Here is a 16,252-nt window from a genome sequence, read left to right as displayed (position 1 = left end):
CAGGCCGCGCTTTGTTCCTTTCCGGACGCCTCCGACTCCTCCCCTGCCCCACCCCCGCATGGGCGGAGCCTCCCTTAAAAGGGCAACGGCTGTGGGACCAGGCCGCCCCTGTAGAGGAGAGCCGAGTAAAGAGAATGGGTCACGGACAGAAAGGAGACAGAAAAAGTGGAGCGGGAAAAGTGGTGGGCATGGTTCCTTTACAGTTCTTTGTGCTCCACCGCAACACTGTGTTTCATTATTCTGTCCAATTATAACTCCCAAGGAAAAGGATCTAAAAGTGGGGGTCAGGAGGCTGGGGTAAAGCCATACCTGGTCCCTAACTTTCAACCTGACTCCTTGTCAGTGTCTGAGTACCTGGGCTGAGCGTGAGGTGGGAAAGGATGAGGCGGTCTCAGGATGCTTCAGGAAAGAAGCTACCAAGGGGATTAGAATCCCCATTTCACTCAAGGGTGGGGAAAGAGCACTAATGGCTCAGGAGGCTACAGAGGTGCTGCAGAGGCCCATCCCTCTTGTTCCTGACTTTGAGGAGGCAACTATCTCATAGTCCTCTCCCTCCCCGTCATCCTCTGAGTGGGGAAACTGAGTGGAAACAAGCCCAACTCATGTCTCAGGGAATCAAGGGGATCAGATAGTGGTAGGGTGAGAGATCAAAAGCAGGAAAAAGGCAAGTGGAGCTGGGGCTGGCATGCACACTCAGAACCACAAAAAGAACAAATCACACAAGAGGAACAGCTATTTTTCTAGAGGGTTTTTCTCAAGCGGGGTCTCTCAGTGTTGCAGCTGCTGCAGGCTGTGCAGGGCTTCAGCACAAGCCCGGATAAGGCTACACAGCTGGATGCTAGTCTCCAGGGAGGTGCTAGAGCCCAGTTCAGCTGAGGCCCAGGTCAGCTTCTGCAGGAGGGCCTCCTGTGTGCTTGCCACAACATCTGCATTTGGAGGCACAGCAGGAGGGGGTGTCCCCTGGGCTGCCTTGAGCCCTGCTGCAGCTCCCTCACAGTGCTCTGGACGGGGTACTGGGGGCTGAGGGGTGGGACGAGAGCCTGCGGGGAGCTCCAAGGCAGAGGCGAGTTGGTGTTCTCGAGCTTGGGAAAGGGCAGCCTGGGCATTCAGAGCTAAAAGAGGAGAAATCGGGTGGAATGGTCAGAATGCCTGGCCCACCTCGGCCCTGAGCTTCCTCCTTACTCTCTACTGCTCTGCTCTTTCTGTGCTTCAGATGTTTTCCCTGCCACTCTATAGGGCAACTATTCATTTTCTCCTTTGTATCAGATTTACTTATGTCCTTGATTCATCTCTCCCATCAGGACTATGCCTTATTGAGCTGGGTCCCTCCATTGTGTCTAGCACACAGGAGGTGCTCAGTGCTCTTACTGAATGAATGCTCCCCTATAGAGCTAAAAGGAGAAAGCACCTTATATCTGCCCCACTCATGGACGGTACTGTCACTTCCCAGGACTACTGTTCCCAGGGCTCTTTCACCACATTTCTCCACCAAGCACACTTAGCCCCTCACCCGGATTATCTTTATCCACGTCTGAATCGAGCTCCTGACAAGCCACGCAGTAGATCTGCCGCTGTTTGTTTTGGAGGAGGATCGTCTAGGGACCAGAAAGCACAGGGGGCAGCGGTGAGACGCCAGGCAAGGGTCCGGAAGAGGAGAAGTTGGGGAAGGACCGTGCGGCCTACTCTGTGGCGCCATCCCCGCTCCCACGTCCCAAGCCTCTCCTCACCCCGCAGTCGGCGCACGTCTCGCCCAGCATGCGGTAACCACGCAGCAGGTAGTCGCCCATGAGCGAGGAGATGCGATTCTGCCGCTCCCGTCGAGCTTGCAGCACCTTCGTCTCCGCTTCGGTCGGGGGCTCCCAGCAGAAATCGTCGACCTCTGGGGAAAGAAAGGCACAAAGGGCCTGGGGCTCTAGTCGAAGCAGGCTGCCCCCCGTACCTCACAGCCGCAGACCCCGCAGCTCCAGCGCTCACCTGCACCATTCAGAGCCATGTTGCCGTTGTCGCCGAGGCTCAACGGAAGTGACGCACAGGCAAAGCGCCTTTCCCCGGCTCCTCCCCCTCCGTGGGGGGCCAACGCCGAGGGTGGAAATGACGTAGGAGCGCTTCTCCGCCGTCGCGACGCCCGGAGTGGGGCGCCTGTGCTGCAGCCGGGACCCTGTGCAGTTCGCGCCCCCCAGCGGGAGCCCAGTGGACAAAAAGTTTCGACTGGCGGCGCGGAAGGAGAGGCTTCGCGGTAACGGCTCAGATCGCAGCGCCCGGAAGTGACTGCGCAGGCGCCCCTCCTGCCCCCCGCCTCCCGCTCTGCAGGGGTTTCCCTTTCCGCGCGGGCCGGACCTTTGACAGGCGGGACGGTGGCGTCATCACAACACCCTCGCTAATAACCAACGGCCCCTTTTCAGGCCTCAGTACTTGTCGCTTCAACCTGCAAGGCAGGCCAGGCGGAGAGCATTCTCGCTTTCTGTACCTTTCAGCCTATCTGCGTGTTTGGTGTCCCAGTCGCTCCATTCCCTACCAACCCTAAGGCCTGGGACTGACACAAAGACATCTCCTACCTTCTTGAAGTTAAGCCCGCAAAAAGCTTGCTGCCTGAAAAAGCGCCGTACTGGGCATGCGCAGTTCCGGTAGCAGCCCCAGCCGAGAAACGCTTGCTGGAGAGTGAGCGTGACGGGCTTATTTCACACGTCGGGGACCGTTATGCTTTTCCTGGGTGAGCTGCTGTTAAAAATACTCGTGCTCCCTAACATTGGTCTTGGTGACTTTTTTTCTCTTCTGTGTTCTTTTCCATTCACATCCTCTCTCCTTTTAGGTTGGAGAAGCCAGAAGTGCGGCCGGCAGTCCAAGGCTGTACACTGGGCAGTGGAGGAGCTAGGCCTTAGCGCCCCCCCCCCGCCCCCCGCAGTGTCATCATCAGCCTCCTCCTTTGTTTAGACAGCACATGATTCTTCCATATCACTTGAAGACTGGGTGCCCTCCTCCTGGCGCCACCTCCCTTCTGCATAGACTCTTTGGAACTGCCATTTCCTGACCCTTGCTGCCTCTTGCTTACTTGGAGAGCCCTGTGCCCTCTTCACTCTCCGTCTACCAGCAGTGTACCTGACTTAGGCCCTGACCCCGGGTCAGTTCTGCTAAGCTGGCTTGAGGGACTCTTGGACTCTAGCCTGTATGCACAGGCCTTCCAAGTCCTCACTGTCTTCAGCCCTGAATTCTTCAGTGCACCCCTCTGTGTCACCGTCATGGCCAACATCCGTTCAACAGCCTATTCCGATTTTCACTCATCCATTTATTCCCTTTCATTTCCTCAGGACAACCTTATGGGGTAGACACTACAGTTACCCCCACTTTACAGAGCAGGAAACTGAGTAATTCTTTTAAAATATAAATTAGATTATGTCACTCTTTTCCTTAAAACTCTTTGGCATCTCCCCATAACATGGGGAGATGAAAACCCAAAGTCCTTACTATGGTTTCCAATGTCCTACAAATCTGACCCTTGGCCCTCTCATCTCCTCCCACCCTCCCTGCATTCTTCCTCTCCCACTACTCAAGGGGATTCCCATCACCTTTCTCCACTCAAGGCCCCTCCCTGCCTCAAGTTCCACGGGAGGGTGGACAAGGCACAGGCCTGGAATCAGGCAGGCCTGGGTTTGATCCTGCACCTGCTGCTTACTGGCTATGCTGCCTGGAGTAACTTACCTCACCTCTCTGGATGTCAGTTCCTCATCTGCAAAACAGGACAAGTTATACCTACTTAGCAGGCCAGCTCCAGCTGGAAGGCAATGTGGCTGTGATTGCTGAGTCGAGGAGTTCCAATTGTGAAATAGATAATGTCACTAACAACCTTGCTGCCCAATAGAGGGTTTTGGGATGGCAATGTTTTCAGCTAACCGGAAACAAGTCACAGCTGATCAAACTATCTAAAGCACTATATGGATATCCATGCAAGGGCCCTTTCTCTGATGAGACTGACAGGAATCAAGCTGTTGATCGACCTCGCACTTCCCAGATTGCCTCCATCTCTGCCTGGATCCATCATTGTACCAGACATGGCAACATGCCAACCATAACTGAATGGGCACAAAGTAAAGGACTCTATACTTCTGAGTCCTTCCCAGTCCTTGATGGAGTGGGCACATAGAAGGTCCCAGAAGTGCTGGCGATAAAGCCAATTTACAGCAGTCATGGTTGGCAGACCGGTTGTCTGGGAAGCAGTGAGCTTGGGCTCTTTCATACCCATCCCTCACTAAAGAATTCAGACACTCTCTTGTGAGTAGCCCAACACCTGTGGCACTGTTGACATAGCAGTAGTTAGGCCCATTCCTGAGTGGAGGCACACACAATGGTGGCATTTTCACACACAGCTCAATTACAGCACCCCCCTCTTGACTGCCTCATTTGAGGGAGTTGTCGGGTTCTCATGGCAAGGACTGGCTTATGCCGCATAGCTGTGACTCTGGAAATCATAACATATTACTGTATTTTCACACTAACAGGCTCTGCAAAGGGGTCGGCTTTCCTTTTTGTTTTTCACTGCAATGTGAATTGACCTGACATTTCTGTGAAACAGGCAAGGGCCAGATGATATACAGTGATAAAAATAATAATACTTAGCTTTAGTGTATATTTTCTTTGGGCTAGGCACTGTGCTAAGAGCTTTTCATGAATTCTCTCGTTTAATCCTCAGGACAATGCTGAGGCAGGTCTTATCATTAACCCCAATTTGCAGATGAGGAAGCTGAGGATTGGACGGGTCTGCAGCCTAATTCTCACCAGTGGACTTCTCCTGCATTTGAAAGGTGGAAAGGAGTGGTGGGGCTGAAGACCCTCTCTGAATTATCAAGAGTAAAGATAGGTTCATTTCACTTTCCAGTCCCATCTCTCAGGGCCCTTCACAGTATATGGCACATCAGAGGGACTCAGTGACAGCCACTTTCAGTAAAGTGTCATTGGAGACACATGCTTCAGGGCAGAAATATCCCCTACAGGTCTCTGAAACTTCCAACCCTCATCTTTATTTTTATTTATTTATTTAATCCTCACCTAGGATATTTTTTCCATGGAATTTTTTTTTTTTTTTTTTTTTAGAGAGAATGGAAGTGAGGGAGAGGGGGAGAGAGAAACATCAATGTGACAGAGACATATCGATTGGTTGCCTCCTACCCGCACCCCAACCTGGGCTTAGGATGAACCGGCAACCCAGGTATGTGCCCTTGACCAGGGATCAAACCTGCTTCCCTTCAGTGTACGGGCTCGCGATGCTTTAACCACTGAGCACACCAGCCAGGGCAAAACCAACCCTCATCTTTAGAACTGATGTGTAGCACCCCCTCACTCACACCCCCCCAAAACCTAGAAGCTTCCCAAAGACATTCAGAACTCAGAGAGAAGGCACAGAGCCTGGCAACAGTCTGCCCATTTTTTTTTTTTTTTTTTTTTTTAAATATATCTTTATTGATTTCAGAGAGAGGAAGGGAGAGACAGAGAAACATCAATGATGAGAGAGTCATTGATCGGCTGCAGTCCGCAACCCGGGCATGTACCCTGACCCGGAATCGAACCCCGATCTCCTGGATCCTAGGTCGATGCTCAGCCACTGAGCCATGCCTGGTCGGGCCAGTCTGCCCTTTCAATGGTACCTCTCCTCCCACCAGCCATCCCATCGTGGCTCCTAGACCCAGATACTAATGAAAAGAATTAATGTATACCGAGTACTTACTATGTGACCAGCATCTACTAAGGACTTCCTAAGTATATGCTCCTTTGATTCTGTTTACAAATGAGGAAACAGGCATAGAGAAGTTCAAGAATTTTTCCAATTCACATGGCTGGTACAGAATGCAGCCAGGAAAAATTAATGCCAGAAAACAACCATTGTGCTATGCTGCCTCCTGAAACATAACTTCCATTATGCAGGAGGCTGCTGCCCTGTCCAGCCGATTCCCCTAACAAGGCATTAGGAGCCTGGGTTTGAGCCCTGGCCAGTGTGGCTCGGTGATTAGAGCATTGGTTCGTGCAAAGGGCCATGGGTTCAATTCCCGGTCAAGGTCATGTACCTGGGTTGCAGGTTTGATCCCTGGGTGAGTCAGGGCACATGTGACAGGCAACCAATCAATGTGGCTCTCCCACATCGATGTTTCTCGCTCTCTCACCCTCCCTCCCTTCTACTCTCTGAAAAAGCAATGGAAAAAATATCCTCAGATGAGAATTAACAAAAAACAAAATTTAAATTTAAAAAATCAATGGAAAAAATATTCTCCGGTGAGGATTTAAAAAAAAAGGCAACTCTGTCACCAAGTGGAGGAGGGACTGGAGCAGGTAGAAATGGTGGGGAGACCTATTAGGCAGCAGGAACTATCTGAAATGACTGCAGAGGTCATGGTCTCCTTGGACTTACAGGAGAACTTATGTCTTGGAGGCATGAAAATGAGCGAGTAGATGCTAGGAAGATGGGGTGCTGGTGTGGTGGCACAGGAGCTGAGGATAGAAAAGGCGGTTAGGCCAAAGACATCACGCACATGGGCTGCTGCAGTCTGCCCTGCAGATCACCGGGCATCCTTGTTCCAGGCTGACGTGTGCTATGTCCACCCGGGCTCCCCTGCCTGAAGGCTTCCTTTTGGGTTGCACCCTCGGGAGGCCCGACTGGCCGGGAGGAGACTAGGGTAATATTTATTTCCCCAGCTCCCTCCCTGAGGGCCGCAGGTGGACAGATGCTGCAGGTCTCTGCTGAAGGCCACAGCTCCAGCTCTCGTGGCCCCACTCCAGGTGCAGGTTACAGGGGAGTGTCTCCCTCTCGCAGTCGCTTGAGTGGGGCTCTGCTTCTCTCTGCTGCCCCTGGTGATCTCCTTAGCCCTTGGTAAACAGTTTCTCCATTCTTGTTCCCTCAGTCACCCATTTGGGGGTGCTCTCTGTCTCCTGCTGGGTCCCCATGAGCTTAAGGAGTTTGGCAATGACAATAGACAATAGTTATTGAGCACTCATGTCCCAAACTGAGCTGGGGGCTTGTTTTCTCTGCTCCGAGTCACTGCTCTGTGAGCGGCCCCTGAGAAGGGCTGCCGTTACCCCCATCCTACTCTCAGCAGCACTGGACACTGTTGGCCACACCCTCCCCCCCCACACTCACTCCTCTTGGCTCTTCCTGCATCACACTCCTGGATTTCCTCTCTGCTCCCTCCAGCTCTTCTTCTGAGTCACCTCTGACACCTCTCCCAGACCTGGGAGTGGTGACCTCCCTAGTTCACCTTGGCCCTCTTCTCTCCTGAGCTGAGCCCATCTTTTCCCGTGGCCAGAAATGCCCCTTTTGCTGAGGACCCTGAGTCTACCTCTCCGGGCATCTCCAATCGGACAACACAAGCATCCGAATCTCAGCAAGTCCCAGCCAGAGCTATTCATGCCACCTGTCTCTCCGGCACCCCTCACTTCTCCCAGTTTCTAGATTCCATCTCCCAAATACGTCTCCACGGCATCCAAGCTGGATCAGCAACAGCACCCCCTCTGGCCCTGATACAGTCCCATCGCGATGAAAATAAAACCGAGATTCCTCCCAGGGCCTTCCACCTCCCAAAGCGCTCTCTCCCCCTTCCCACCCTGCTACTCCACCGGCCTCTCAATTCCTAGAACTGAATCTCTTTCCCATCCCTCAGCCCTGAGTGCCCCTTTGGGAACTGTCTCTTCACCGCAGTCCCCTCAGTCCCTCGGGCCTCCTGCAGGCTTCCTCCGGTCGGCTGGCTGCTCACCAAGTTAACTCCGGTTCCTCCTCCAGCTTCCAGCTTAGAAGTCCCTTTGGCAGAGGGGCTTCCTGGACCTCCAGATCCCACCGCCACTCTTGTTCCCTTGCTCTTCTGTCACAGCACTGACCTCTATTGTAGCCACAGCCAAGTGTGAGTTGATTTGTCACATGTCCATCTCCCCCAACATGGAAGCTCCAGGAAGACAAGGATTACTTCTATTTCTTAGCAAGAGCTTAGCATGTGGTAGGTTCTCAGTTTGTTGAATGACTAGAGAATAATAGAGAACGCTGATGTTTAGGAACATTAAGACTCTAACCCAGGTCTGTTGATTACGCTGTGTTCCAAGGTGAGCCACTGCCTGCTCTAGGCAGAGGTTCAGACGAGTGTGAGGCAAAAATGACTATCAAATGCTCAGCCACACACACGGCAGGTGGTAAACTCTCAGTATTATTCCTGCCTCAGTGTGTGACCTGAGCCCTGAGAGCAGGTGGAGCTGCCCCTCCCACCCTCCCCTGGATCCCAACAGCAAGGAAACCCTGGGGACAAGGGACTGCCCCTGTCCCATCCCTGCAACACCAGCCTGGGCAGTTCAGGCAGGGGCTCCACTAACGGGTTTCCCCCAGTCCTCCCCAAACTACCCGAATAAATCTACCCTCAAAGTAAAAACCATGAGTTCCCTGGACAGGTGGACCTGAAAGACAGATCCTGAACCTCCTCTCCTTCAGCCAGACTGCCATCTCTGGTGCCCAACAGGAGGGTTTGCTGCCACCCTGACTTGGCAGTGTCCTGCTCTGAATATACCCGGGTCACACCCACCCCCTGCTGAGTTCTGTGAGTCAGAGACTGAATCCTGGGGTGTCCTGGCCAGGCCTTCCCCCTTATGACCTGGGTCCCAGGATACTGTAACCCTCCAGGGCCACCCTTCCCGACCAGTGGACAGGCCTGGCTCCTCTCCAGCCTTGCCCAAACTCAAGGCCTCTCCCCAGCCTCTGCCAACCCCTGCCCTGGGGCCCTGCTGTGCCCCTCCCCAGGCCCCTGGGCCCTCAAGCAGCACCCCCCTCCTCCCGGCTGTTAGCCTGGGAAGGGGGCCAGACCCTGAGCTCAGACCTTGGCGATTCCAGAGTGTCTGAGGCCCAGCGCCAGCCCGGCCAGACAAGCACAAGGGGGAGGGGGTACAGGGTGGGCACCAGGAAGCCATTTGGAGGGGGCTGGCAGGGAAGCTGGTTTCCAGCTTTGTTCGTTCTGCTCCTCTTCGGGACCCCTCACTGAGCCCCTGGCCAAAGGGCAGCGCCCCCTCAGCCTCTGGCCGAAGAAGAGTGGACCAGAACAATCGGGAAACGACTTTGGGGTGATAGGACCCCCTCACGTGCAAGGGAGGCTGGGAAAAGGCTGAGGCCTGGGCTCCAGCCCCACCTGGCCTCCCCTCCTCGCGTGCCCTGGGCAAGGCCGCTCCTCGGCCCCCAGCCTCGGTTTCCCGCCCCACGGGCGGGCGCGGTCCAGGCCGGCCCCCGCCCCGCCCGGAGGAATCCGGGGGCCGCGCGGCGCGCCAGGTGAGGGCCCTCTGGCCCCGGCCCAGCGCGGCGGTTCCGGCGGGCGGGCGTCTGGGCGGGGACCGCCCCCAGCCTCCGCTCGCCCGCACCTCCTGGCTCCTCCAGGCGGGAGCGGCGACGCTTTAAACAGAAAAAAAACTGTCTCCCTGGCCGGGGGCCAGCGTCCCAGCCCCCTCGCCGCCGCGCCGCGCCGCAGCCAGGGAAAACAACTCACTTCTCCCCGGGTCCTGCCCGCGCGCCTGCTTCCCGGCCGCCGGAGCCCAGCCCGGCCGCGGGCGGCGCGCAGCGGGCCGGCCGCCCGCCTCCCTCCCGCGCTCCTCCTCGCCGCCTCGCCCGGCTGCGGCCTCCTCGCGCCTGCCTCCGTCTAGGGCCTTCGCGGGCCCCCGGCCGGCTGGCGGCTGGGCTGCTTTCCGGGCGGTGGAAAGTTCTGGGCTCCCGCGGTCCAGCCCCCATCTCCCGGCCTCGCGTGGGCCCCGGCCCGCGCCCGCTGTCCGCTCCCAGCGCGCTCCCTCCGTCCCTGCCCCGCGCGGCCTGTCTCCCTCTCCCGGGGCTCCCCCGGCTCGCTGCCCGCCTTGGGCGCCCGGACCGCAGCCCCGTCCGGGCGCGCCCCGGATGCCCGGGCCCCGAGGGGCTGCCGGCGGCCTGGCCCCTGAGATGCGCGGGGCGGGGGCGGAGGGGCTGCTGGCGCTGCTCCTGCTGCTGCTGCTGCTGCCGCTGCTGGGCCCCGGCGGCGGGGCCGAGGGGGGGCCGACGGGCGAGCGGGGCGCCGGCGGGGGCGGGGCGCTGGCCCGCGAGCGCTTCAAGGTGGTCTTCGCGCCGGTGATCTGCAAGCGGACCTGCCTCAAGGGCCAGTGTCGGGACAGTTGTCAGCAGGGCTCCAACATGACGCTCATCGGAGAGAACGGCCACAGCACCGACACGCTCACGGGCTCCGGCTTCCGCGTGGGTGAGGGCCCCGGGGCACGGGCTGGGGAGCGGGGAAGGCCGGACAAATGCGGGGTACACGGCAGAGTAGGCAGAGCAGCTCTCTGGGGACCTGGGCCCCAGGGCCATCAGGGGACTTGGGAGGCTGGAGTCCTGGGGGCAGAGTTCCGAGGGCTGCATGGTTGCCAGGACTTCACAGCTCTGCCTTAGGGCCGAGGCCCAAGTAAGGTGTGGGGTGATGCTGGGGTCCTGGGTGACACGGGCCTCGAGGAAGGTGCTGGGCTCTGAGACAGAGTCGGGGTCAGCACACCCGGGCTTTGAGGGATGAGAGCTGGGGGCAGCAGATCTCAGAGGAGGGGTAAACATTCCCCCAAGAAACAGACTTGCTGGAAGAAACAGGAAAAGTTGTTAAAAATGTCTAAAGTCAGGCCTGCCAGGGTAGACACCTGCATGCTCCAGGAGGAGGAGCTAAGGTCAGGGTTGGGGGTGAGGGACTTACTTACTGGTAAGGTCTGGGAGGGGAGGGGTGTTGAGGCCCAACAAGTGGGGTACAAGCCTGGAAGTAGGGGCTGGTCTGTGCCTTCACCCCTCCTTTTCCTGGTGTCCCATCTGTGCCATTATGGAGGACATAAGCCCTCAACACCTCTGCCTCAGAGGCACTCAGTCCCCCTGCCAACAAGCTCTTATGACTGCCCAGTTCTGCCTGCAGCCCACCCCTTCCCCAGCATCTCTCTTCAAAGGGCCAGGCCTGGGGCTCAGCTCTCCTCCCCCAGGGCCCTGTGGGCCAAGCGGAGGGAGGTGTCCCAGCAGTAATTACCCTCCTGGACAGGGTGATTAGGCTGGGCCCAGGATGGCACCAGCAAAACAGCCCCTCTTACACATTCCTATACTCACAGACCCGGGGAACTGAGATGGTTCATAGTTCTCATGAGGGGGGGGGGGTGTTTGTATGTGCACATGGCACAGACACAGGAGCATGCATGGGCTTTGGTGTGGCACAGTGATTAAGTACTTGTTTCTTTGTGCTGTTGTCTTAGGTGCATGTCTCCATTCACTATGGGAGTGGTAATGTGAACCTGTGTTGGTGTCAGAATGAGTCTATGAGTGTGTGTGAGACAAGATGACTGTGCATGTGCGTGTATGTGGGCTGGACCTCCCAGACCCCCTGGCCATCCTGCCCAGGCTGCTGTCTCCATCCCTGCTGCCCACATCCCCCAGGCTTGGCGCCCAGGCCAGTGGGCGGGTGTCACTGGGAGGTCACTCTCACCGCTATGGGTGACTCACTGGGAGGCAGGAAGGAGAGGATCCTGCCTCCCCCGGCCCAGGACACACCCCTTTTGCCCTGAAAGTCCTGGCCCCAAGAGGCCAGGCAGGATGGGCTGGGCTGGGCTGCTCTTAGCCAGGCTCTCATGGCCATGGAGTTGGGCTGACCCTCTGAGCTCCTTCAGGTGTCCAGGAGAGCAGCACCCCCACCTTTCCATCCTGGAAAGTGAGGGCAGCTGGGTCTGGTGTGTGAGCTCAGGGCCCCAAGGCTGGATGTCAGGTTGGAATGTGAGTGTGTGTGACAGAGACTAAGGTCCCAGCCTCTCAGTCACTTCATTCATTCCCCCTGCACCTCTTCTGGAGCCCATAGCTGAGGCATACCTGGCCCTGCCCCTCAAAGCACCTTTTATTGTGTGGGAGACAGACATGACTATAATAACCAAGTCAAGTGCCAGGCAGAGCTGGAGCAGAGGGTGATAACGCAGGAGAGGGAACAGGGGTGGTTGGGATATGAGGAGAAACTGGCACCCAAAGGATAAGATCTGAATGTACAGAGATGGGCACAGGGCTCTGAAGTGGAGGGAATGGCATGAATAAAGCCCCGAGGCAGAGGATGTGGCTCCTTTGTAGTGGGAGATGAGTCCTGGGGCGTGGAAAATGCAGAGGGATGGGCTGAAGGAAGGCTCATTCTGGACCACAAGAGCCTTAAATGTCCCAGCAAGGAAGCCAGCCATGAGCAGGGGTGTGACTATGCAAGGGCTCTGCTTGCGGTGGGTTCTGGGGAAGGGGATGCTGGGATGTGAACAAACAGAAGAAAAGCAGGGGGCCAAGGAGGAATCTGGGTGGCAGGGCTTGAAGCAAGAGAGGGGCAGAGGGCATGGGGAGGAGGGGAGACGGATTCATGAGACAGTACAAAGGCCAGAACTGGGCAGGGTGGGAACAGGAGGGATGGGCCTCCAGGCTCAGTTATGCGTGACCAGGGCAGGCAGGGATCCCTAGTAGTCCAAGGTCAGAGGAGATGGGCAGAAGGATGCTGATTTCTGACAGTGTCACCTGGGTAGAGGTGCCCAAGAGAGGTCCCGGGGAGCTGTAGCTACAAGTGTGGGCATTGTTGGCAGTGGTGAGATGTGGACACTAGGATGGCAAAGCAGAGAGAGGGAAGGATGGGGAGAGCCCAGAGAGGGCTGAGGCCGGAATCAAAGGGGGGATTTAGAAGAAGAGGAAGTGTCAGGTAGAGACCGCATTCCAGGAAAGGCCCCGAAAGCCAGAGAAGAAAAGCCTATTCCATCCATACCAGTTGCCACTACTTATGAACTACCCTCTGTGTACCAGGCACTGTGCTAAGCATTTGTACAGACATTTCCTCATTTACTAGACACAGCATTCCTACAGACGGGGACACTGAGGCACAGGGAGGGGAAGTAACTTCTCAGGGCCACACAATTGGCACATGGCCTCCTAGCTAGGATTTAAGCCCAAGGCTTAGAGCTCCAGAAGCCAGCGCGGGCAGAAGGATTTGGGGGATCCTACAGGGCAGTTTCTGTGTGTTTACGATGTGTTTACAAAAACCAGGTTCTCAAGGACAAAGCCAGTGGGTGGCAAGGAAGTAGGAAGGAGGGGGGAAGACAGGATGTGGGTGAGGGTCTGGGCCTGGGTGCTGGATGCTGGGGGTGGGGTTGGCCTGAGCCCTGGCCCACCTCCTCTCCCCAGTGGTGTGCCCTCTGCCCTGCATGAATGGCGGCCAGTGCTCCTCCCGAAACCAGTGCCTGTGTCCTCCGGACTTCACGGGTCGCTTCTGCCAGGTGCCTGCAGGAGGAGCTGGCGGGGGCACGGGCGGCTCGGGCCCTGGGCTGGGCCGGGCTGGAGCCCTGTCCACCGGCGCGCTGCCGCCCCTGGCTCCGGAGAGCGAGCCGGTGGCCAGCAAGCACGCCATCTACGCCGTCCAGGTGATCGCCGACCCTCCCGGGCCCGGGGAGGGGGCCCCTGCCCAGCATGCGGCCTTCCTGGTGCCCCTAGGGCCAGGACAGATCTCAGCAGAAGGTACCGGGCGACAGGACAGACCTGGGGAGGCCGAAGTGGGCGGGCGCTAGGGTGGCGGGACGGGCAGAGGCGAGCCCCGAGGAGCTCCTGGCTGCCAGCCCCCCCACGGGGCAGCCCTGAGGCCACCGTGCCCCGCCCCCAGTGCAGGCCCCGCCCCCCGTGGTGAACGTGCGCGTCCACCACCCACCCGAGGCCTCTGTCCAAGTGCACCGCATTGAGGGGTTGAATGCCGAGGGCCCAGCCCCTTCCCAGCACCTGCTGCAGCACCCCAAGCCCCAGCACCCCCGACCACCCACCCAGAAGCCTCTGGGCCGCTGCTTCCAGGACACGCTGCCCAAGCAGGCCGTGAGTGAATCCACAGACCCCGCTGGACCTGGACCCGCCCTGCGGTCTCTCAGGGTTGCCTTGTGCCAGTTCACGGGGTTGCTCAAAACTGGGGGCCTGCGGCCTGAGGAGGGAGGTTGGGTGGGGGCTGAGCGCCCTGTGACCTGGTTCATACTCCTCCCCTTAGTGTGGCAGCAATCCCCTCCCAGGCCTCACAAAGCAGGAGGACTGCTGCGGGAGCATCGGTACTGCCTGGGGCCAGAGCAAGTGCCACAAGTGCCCCCAGCTGCAGTGTGAGTGCCTAGGCTCAGGGATACCCCCTACTTCAGGGTGGACCCACCCACACCCCTCCTAGCCCACCAAATTCCCCTACATCCCACTCTGCCCCTCTCCTGTGCCCTCCCTGCCCTCCCTGCAGGCCCTCAGTGCCCTCCCCTGCCACACTCTCCTCTTTCTGCAGACACAGGGGTGCAGAAGCCAGGGCCTGTACGTGGGGAAGTGGGTGCTGACTGCCCCCAGGGCTACAAGAGACTCAACAGCACCCACTGCCAGGGTATGGCCAGCCAGGAGATTCTGTAGGCTGGAGGGGCAGGCCAGTTGTCCCTGGGGGAGGTACCAAGGCATGCAAGGGAGGAGAGGGGGCTGGGCAGGACCTTGAGGGTCTTGGAGCAGCTTGCTGTCACCCTATGGCCCCAGACTAGAGGGACCAAACTCCCACTTACCACAGACATCAATGAGTGCGCAATGCCCGGCATGTGTCGCCATGGTGACTGCCTCAACAACCCTGGCTCCTATCGCTGCGTCTGCCCACCTGGCCATAGCTTGGGCCCTTCCCGCACACAGTGCATTGGTGAGATTGGGGGCTTGGGTTCCTGGGAGGTCACGAGGCATGGGCTGGAGGGGTAAGGCTACAAGCAGCAGGGTCAGAGGTCAGAGTGGGATCAAGAGTTGAATGCAGGAGGAACAAGGCCCAGAGCAGTGGGGTCAAAAATCAGGGAAGGTAAAGAGTCACCTAAGATCTGGGGTTAGAGGTCACATGGGGTCAGGGACTATATGGAGTCAGGGTCATAGAAGACTATGGACTTGATGGGTAGGAGGGATAAAGTCTAGAACAGCTAGAATTGGGTCAATGGGGTCAGTGGTCACAGAGGTTTCAGAGGTCACATGAGGTCAGAGTAACAGGTTCAGGAGTCACATAAATTCAGGGACATATGGGGTTAGGGGTTACATGAGGATCAAGGGTTATCTGCCAGAGAAGCCAGGTCTGGAGCAGCTGGGAAGAGAGACATGGCAGTGTTTAGGCCCAGATGCCAATGCCCATCACTGGCCCCTGCAGCAGACAAGCCAGAGGAGAAGAGCCTGTGTTTCCGCCTGGTGAGCCCTGAGCACCAGTGCCAGCACCCGCTGACCACGCGCCTCACCCGCCAGCTCTGCTGCTGCAGTGTCGGCAAGGCCTGGGGAGCGAGGTGTCAGCGCTGCCCCGCTGATGGCACCGGTGAGCCTGGAGCCTGTGGGGCTAGGGCTGGCTAGCTGTGTGCCTGCCCAGGAAATAGCCACTTCTTTACCCCTTGCTCTGGCCACAGCTGCCTTCAAGGAGATCTGTCCTGCTGGAAAGGGGTACCACATCCTCACTTCCCACCAGACACTCACCATTCAGGGTGAAAGTGACTTTTCCCTTTTCCTGCACCCGGACGGGCCACCCAAGCCCCAGCAGCTGCCTGAGAGCCCCAGCCGGGGGCCACCACCTGAGAACACAGAGGAAGAGAGAGGTCTGACCTGACCCTTTCCATTCTCTGACAGATGCTGAACCCCTAGCTAGACCTAACCCCTTGATTCCTAATCCACAGACATGACCTCAGAGTCTAACCTCTAACTTCTAATCCCTGTCCTAACCACTGACCCCTAGAGCTGACCCTCTCACCCTCAGCAAGATTGTAACCCAAGGATTTAACCCCTGATGGGCAGGATTTGACCATCCATTTCCCTCCAGATCTGTTCCTCTGACCCCAGAACCCCTTTGATTTCTAGACCAGGGCATTGATTCAGCCCAAATGCTGGCCCTAGATGTGACCTTCTGACCCTTGACCCAGGGATTTGACCCTAGCTATAACCTCCTAAGCTCTGTTCTGTAACCCAAGGACCTTGACCAACCAATCACTCCCCATACCTGTTCCCCTGACCTGTGATATAAACCCTCCCTGACCCCAGGATCTAACCCTTGACACTCGACCCAGAGACATGATTGTTGAACCCTTAGAGACCCTGACCACAAATACCTGACCGCAGATCACAGACTTGACTCCCTTCCCCCAGCTCAACACTTAATGGCACCATCTTCTTCCCTCTTAGGGGTGAGCACAGACTCAGTGAGTATGAGAACCCAGGCGGGAGGGACAGGGAGGCAAAGAAGACACAGAGGGCTCA

At 57.5% G+C, this 16,252-nt stretch overlaps 2 protein-coding genes and 1 long non-coding RNA gene across 4 annotated transcripts in view; 1 reads left to right on the top strand and 2 right to left on the bottom strand.

Annotated features, from left to right (window-relative positions):
* Nucleotides 1-665: 665 nt before the first annotated feature.
* ZNRD2 (zinc ribbon domain containing 2) lies at nucleotides 666-2,321 on the bottom strand. The gene is made up of 4 exons (XM_016208407.2): nucleotides 1,975-2,321; nucleotides 1,728-1,879; nucleotides 1,511-1,595; nucleotides 666-1,112 (listed from the first exon to the last, which is right to left on the bottom strand). The coding sequence occupies exons 1-4, from the start codon at nucleotides 1,991-1,993 to the stop codon at nucleotides 769-771; spliced, it is 600 nt and encodes a 199-aa protein (XP_016063893.1). The 5' UTR covers nucleotides 1,994-2,321; the 3' UTR covers nucleotides 666-768.
* A 4,896-nt stretch (nucleotides 2,322-7,217) lies between these two features.
* The window catches only part of LOC107533630 (uncharacterized), a 15,229-nt gene continuing 6,194 nt past the window's right edge, over nucleotides 7,218-16,252 (bottom strand). For both annotated transcript variants that reach the window (XR_001602878.2, XR_001602879.2), the window contains exons 2-3: nucleotides 15,479-15,573; nucleotides 7,218-7,994 (exon numbers count right to left, since the gene is read on the bottom strand). This is a non-coding gene — a long non-coding RNA (uncharacterized LOC107533630). The remainder of the gene's footprint in view (nucleotides 7,995-15,478; nucleotides 15,574-16,252) is intronic.
* LTBP3 (latent transforming growth factor beta binding protein 3) overlaps nucleotides 9,567-16,252 on the top strand; it is a 14,804-nt gene continuing 8,118 nt past the window's right edge. The window contains exons 1-9 of the mRNA XM_016208408.2: nucleotides 9,567-10,223; nucleotides 13,175-13,504; nucleotides 13,647-13,849; nucleotides 14,016-14,121; nucleotides 14,289-14,381; nucleotides 14,556-14,678; nucleotides 15,165-15,323; nucleotides 15,412-15,597; nucleotides 16,178-16,194. Of these exons, the coding sequence (XP_016063894.2) occupies nucleotides 9,890-10,223; nucleotides 13,175-13,504; nucleotides 13,647-13,849; nucleotides 14,016-14,121; nucleotides 14,289-14,381; nucleotides 14,556-14,678; nucleotides 15,165-15,323; nucleotides 15,412-15,597; nucleotides 16,178-16,194 (1,551 nt within the window). The 5' untranslated portion in view covers nucleotides 9,567-9,889. The remainder of the gene's footprint in view (nucleotides 10,224-13,174; nucleotides 13,505-13,646; nucleotides 13,850-14,015; nucleotides 14,122-14,288; nucleotides 14,382-14,555; nucleotides 14,679-15,164; nucleotides 15,324-15,411; nucleotides 15,598-16,177; nucleotides 16,195-16,252) is intronic.

This window comes from Miniopterus natalensis, chromosome 11 (genome assembly GCF_054644295.1).
Source record: "Miniopterus natalensis isolate mMinNat1 chromosome 11, mMinNat1.hap1, whole genome shotgun sequence".
NCBI classification, from domain to species: domain Eukaryota; kingdom Metazoa; phylum Chordata; class Mammalia; order Chiroptera; family Miniopteridae; genus Miniopterus; species Miniopterus natalensis.
Note: the sequence above shows the minus strand (reverse complement) of the source record. Positions and strands in the feature narration are given on the sequence as shown.

Excerpts from the sequence above, each read along its gene's own strand:
- ZNRD2 (XM_016208407.2), bottom strand. Across the intron at positions 1,596-1,727 it reads AGACGTGCGCCGACTGCGGG|ACGATCCTCCTCCAAAACAA; the intron begins GTGAGGAGAGGC and ends TCTGGTCCCTAG. Across the intron at positions 1,113-1,510 it reads CGTGGATAAAGATAATCCGG|CTCTGAATGCCCAGGCTGCC; the intron begins GTGAGGGGCTAA and ends CTCCTCTTTTAG.